Below are 5,478 nucleotides of genomic sequence, written 5' to 3'. Positions count from 1 at the left end.
CCACCACTGCTCCTCAACCAACCCGAGTTGAAAGTAGCATACAGATGACAATGCAAACGGTAAATGTCCCCACTACAGACATTACCCGAAACCCAACAGGGGGTCTGCAAAGGCATTTTCTGAGCTGGAATATAAACCATATCCCGAAATCATGGCCCAGGTTGAGCAAGTGCTCTGCGAGGGCAAGCTTTGCAGAATGACAAGGAACGTGTGATTCTCCTTAAATATCGGACCTCGTTTGCCAAAGACTCTTTAGACTTGAACCTATACACACACAATACACACAGTACATATTCCCACAGTCCCAAACGCTCCACCAACCTACATGTGCCAATACAAAAACTTGCGAGTGGGGCACTCTTATATACGTGGATGATGTGTTGATGCAGAGCTGTACCCTAGACAGCAACCTGGAAGAGTTAGACCATGTGCTCGGTCAACTCTCTTACTAAATGTCAATGGCGTAAAACCAATGTGGTGGATATATATAATATTTTGTGTGTACAATAATATGTTGTGTGTGCATCGTCCATTGGACATTGCTGAGATGGACGCTATGATAAAGTACGTTTGCAGTTCTCAGAACACAGTGGAAAGATGCATTGGGGACTTGCAACAACTGGATGACACCTGGAAGCTAACAAAAGATGAATGGACTAGAATCTTTGAGAATTTTTGGACTGAAATGGGCACAGCTGCAGGGCAACCCAGCTAACATATAACAAAATTGGAACGCGGCTGCAGTCAGACAGCATGATGCGTTACCACGGGACCCACTTCATGCAAAAAAAAAAAAAAAAAAAGGTTTTGCTGCTGGAATATGCCTAATACAGATTTATAGTGCATAATGGTTGGAGATACGATTCCTACTTCTTGTTAAATCATCTTAAAGAAGGATTGATGGCGAGCATCGTAGCTCGAGGTGGCAAAATTGTATCTTTTCATGATGAGTTCAATCAAACTTTCATAGATAGTTTATCATTCTCACCAATGAAGCTTATTTTCATTCAATGACATTTGAAAATGAGGTAAAAAATTATATTTTCCTAATTTCTTTAATGCACTCACAACTCAGGATGACGGTACTCACCTGTGGCCTGTAAAGTACTTGGTTTTGAAAAGGACTATGGGATTTGAAATAGCCTTACAAGGCACTTAACAAAGGTGAAGAGCAGTAGATGGATATTATGAAGATGGTCATGTAAAGTTTTTTAGATGTTTTCATCACGGCTGTGATACGTTTCCCTTCCAACAGAGGTCACCCACTTTGTACTCCTTTGAATACCATTGTGTGTGGCTTGTTAGGTGTACAGGAGTGTGTGCATCCTTTTTCTAAGGGAGTCTGTGATTACCATCCTCACTATACATGGTGTATAGCCAGGTGTGAATATTAGCCTAGTGGTGGGTGGATCAATCCAAATATTGATAATACAGATACCAGTGTTGGTATTGATAATGATCAATAACAGTGTAATGAGATCGATACTTTCAGTTTCTTTCCTGCGGAGCTGGCACATTGAGTTTCTCCTCCCCCCTCTTGTAATTTTTTTTATGTACCGTCACGTGACTCAGCGGCGCCAGGTGGGATATGGACAGAATTTGACGCTCAAGTCCTTGCATCACCTGAAATGTGCAGGTACTCAGAAGAGAATTCAGAATTTCTCAGGATCCACTACTTTGCTTAGAGAGGAGAATGTTGGTGCATTGTTTTTCCACCAAACTTGCCAAGAACCAAGTGGGAGTGGTGGCAACATCAGTGCCAGCCGAGAGGATTTTTTTAAAGGCAGGACAGTTACAGGCGATGTGCAATAAAAGCAAAAAATGTGAACATGATACTCTTCCTGAACAAAAACCTCTAACCAAAACCTCTGTTCTGCACATGGGGACTTCTGGGAATATTTCTTAAAACTCAAGGCTTTGGGGGTTGTTTAGTTATTTTATACTTAATTTATTTTTTGTATTGTAGTTTCTGAACACACTACCTGAAAAAAATAATTTAACAATGTATGGGGAACAATTCTTTTGTTACTGTTTTGTTGTTTCTGAACAAAAACATTTATTATGATAATAAAGTATTTTCTATTTAACCTAAAGTTCTGTCCTGAATTTTAACTAATTAATAACCAAAGGAAAAATCACAAAAAAACAGTTAAGTCCATGACTGATGCTCTGCATGACCCACTCCACCCATTACTGAGTACCATTAATTTGGTCCTGAACTACATCCTACAGCATCTGGAGCTCTCACATGTTCACCTGTATTCTGTATGTGGACTTCAGCTTTGCTCTCTACATCGTCATCCCTGAACGACTCTCAGATAAACTAATGCAGCTCAACGTGTCTCCATCTGTCCACCAATAGATTATTGACATCATAAGGGACTAAATGAGCAAGTAAATGTGTCTGTGGTTTACACCAGCTGTACACCACTGTGACCCTGATCATGATGAAGTGGTTGTTATTATGTTAATAATAATAAAGCTTGTATTTAGGAGAAGTAGTGAGTGAGTGAGGTGTTTCCTGTACAGAGTGAATGATTGTACTGTATCACATCCTCCCCCTCAGCACCTGCAGTCGGTCCCAGCTGCAGCAGTGCAGTTACTGTACACTTCCACTCACCCAGGTTTTTGTACCACCATATAACACTGTGTGAAGACAGCACCATTATGGTAACTCTGACAGTAATAATCTCCTGCATCTCCAGTCTCAATTCTACTGATGGTCAGAGTGAAGTCAGATCCAGATCCACTGCCACTGAAACGATCTGGAATACCTGATGCTCTGCTGCTAGTGTAGTAGATCAGGAGTTTAGGAGCTTCTCCAGGTTTCTGCTGATACCAGGCTAAAAGATAACAGCTACACCAACTAGCATAGTAAACTTCAGAACTGGTTTTACAGTTGATGGTGACTGAAGCTCCTGGATCAACATGTTTTACTGCAGGACTCTGAGTCACAGTCACCTGACCTCTGGATCCTGAAAACAATAAGAAGAATAAAGACGTTCACTACATGAAGAACCATGTGGAGTTTGAAGATCATCTAGTGGATCTTCTCCACATGGCAGAGCCTCCTCACCAGTAGAACATAAAGCATCGTGTTACCTTGAGTACAGAGAGCCAGTGTGCAGATGAAGATGGAGATGAAGGTCATGGTTGATGTGGGTGAAGATGCTGGTCAGCAGCTCTGTCATGAAGTGTTAAACTCACAGAGCTTTAAACACTGACAGAGCACTGAAGCATGTAGTGTGTGTGTGTGTGTGTGTGTGTGTGTGTGTGTGTGTGTGTGTGTGTGTGGAATCACTGGAGTGGAACAGAGGTTTTTGTACGACGGCTTCATTGGAATGTATCACTGTGCTACACTTTTGGTGGAGGAACCAAACTCAGCGTCAGTAAGTAGTTTTATTTCTTCTACATTAAAAACATTTTTATTTTTAATATAATTTATTAATCTTCATATGAACAAGAGACAAAATAAGTATTAATAACAATAAATAAACAGTAACTGAATATTTAACCTTTAAGAAATACTGTGGTACCTTGTAACTCGACGTCCCCTAAACTTGAAATCTTTGAAACTTGACGCCCTTCATGGAGAAATTTGTACCTTTAAACTCGACTTTTAGCTTAAACTCGAACTGTGTGGGACTGTCGCTTTGTTCACATTAATGCTGTCCGTGATCATGATAATGCTTTGCTATCACTGCAAAAGGAACGTGCACAATAAACCGCAGCACCGCGACCCAGATCAACCACAGAGCATCATAAAATCATAACCGCTGCTTACCTGAGCTTCTCTTCTTCAAATTGAGACCAAATCTACATCAGTGTTTTGTTACATCAGGGATTTAATCCACTTGTTTTTATCCTTGGAGACTTTTGGAGACCAACATGGACTCTTTTTACTTCTATAACTCCAGATCAGAATTAGTTAGAAGCTAAAAATATAATATGGTGATTGTAAACAACATTTGCTACAGAAATAAATTGTTGGTAATGGAATATAATATTATAATATAATTTTTAATATATATAATAAAATTTTCACATAATGAAATATATGCAGTTCCACAGAACCATGAAACACATTAACAGGTTTCACAAACATCCTTATGGGGAAAATACCTTGAAACTCAGTGCCACGCCCAGAACCAAATAACATTAATTCAAGGTACCACTGTATATACAATTACTAAATATTCAACCTTTACTAAATACTTACAGTTTCTGAATATTAAAGACTGAATAAATGTGCAGGTGTTTTTGATGGTAAATATAAAGCTGGTCTCTGGTTGATGAAGTTTGGTGTAAACTGGTACGAGTGACTGGTGCTGATGTAAAATCCAGACGAATGCTGCTGTGTGTTTGTGCTAAACAATGAATATTTCTGTAATCAGCTACATCTGGATGTGCTGCAGTCAGTTGTGTTGAATGCTAAAGTAATAAGAGTTGATATTGAATCTGTGCTAACAGAAGCTTGCAGATGTTTCTACTGAACTGCAGTGATGTGAGAACAGTGTGCAGCAGCACTGCATTGATGATTGAACACAGATGAAGGTTTCCAGTCTGGAGGCTTAATAAGCAGTAAGGAGGAAATGATGTGGAAACGTTTCTAAATGGGACTTTTTGTTCTGTTTCTCCTGTACAGCCGGTACCACGGTGAAGCCGTCTGTGTCTCTGCTCCCTCCCTCCTCTCTGCAGCTGTCTGAGGGATCGGCCTCGCTGCTCTGCCTGCTGTCTGGTTACTCTCCACAGGGGGCGCTGGTGAGCTGGACGGTGGACGGCAGAGTGCTGCAGGACGGGGTGGTGACCGGAGTAGAAGAACAGAAAGGGGGCAGTTGGAGGCGTGGCAGCACCCTGACCCTCACCAAAGCACAGTGGGAAAAGGGGGAGGAGTTTGGCTGTATGGTCTCTCACGGTGGCGTCGATCATCCCGTCGTATTCAGAAAGAACCAGTGTGAAGGCTAGCAGCTCCCAGATAGAACTGAACATGGAGACACTTCCACATGCTTCTACAATGGAGTTTCAGTTCTACACAATGCTGCATTTCTGTCTTTCCTCTGTTCAGTGTCCTGTTGCTCTTCCTGTAGTTTTGCTGTGCTGAAATAAAGCTTGATTTTGGACATTGTCTGGTCTTTTCTTCTAGTTCATCATCATGATGAGTGTTAGGAGAGAAGATCTTTAGCTGGAGATTCAGTGCTGTGTGTTGTGCTTCAGTGAGTTTGGATGAAGGAAGTTGAACATCTGGTGAAAGTGCTGCTCTATTTTGGGAGAAAGCAGATCACTCAGCCGTCTTCATGCAAATCTCACTTTCACCCCCATGTTCTCTCACTTTAGCTTCTACTCATTATAATTAGCTGATTTTGGTTGGTCGTTGGGGGGCTGGTTTTACTTTTTAAAATTAAGGCTGCACCCCTTTAGAAAAGTGAATAAACACTTCTTATATGTTGGAGCAGCTAATCTGCAGTCCACACAGCTTCA

At 41.1% G+C, this 5,478-nt stretch overlaps 1 gene segment (V, D, J or C); it reads right to left on the bottom strand.

Annotated features, from left to right (window-relative positions):
• Positions 1-2,616: 2,616 nt before the first annotated feature.
• LOC134300031 (Ig kappa chain V region 3381-like) lies at positions 2,617-3,157 on the bottom strand. The segment is given in 2 exon segments: positions 2,617-2,975; positions 3,103-3,157. Coding segments are annotated over 2 exon segments (408 nt in total).
• Positions 3,158-5,478: the final 2,321 nt, after the last annotated feature.

The sequence above is a fragment of the Trichomycterus rosablanca genome, chromosome 1 (assembly GCF_030014385.1).
Source record: "Trichomycterus rosablanca isolate fTriRos1 chromosome 1, fTriRos1.hap1, whole genome shotgun sequence".
Lineage (NCBI taxonomy): Eukaryota > Metazoa > Chordata > Actinopteri > Siluriformes > Trichomycteridae > Trichomycterus > Trichomycterus rosablanca.
This window is presented reverse-complemented; position numbering and strand designations above follow the sequence as displayed.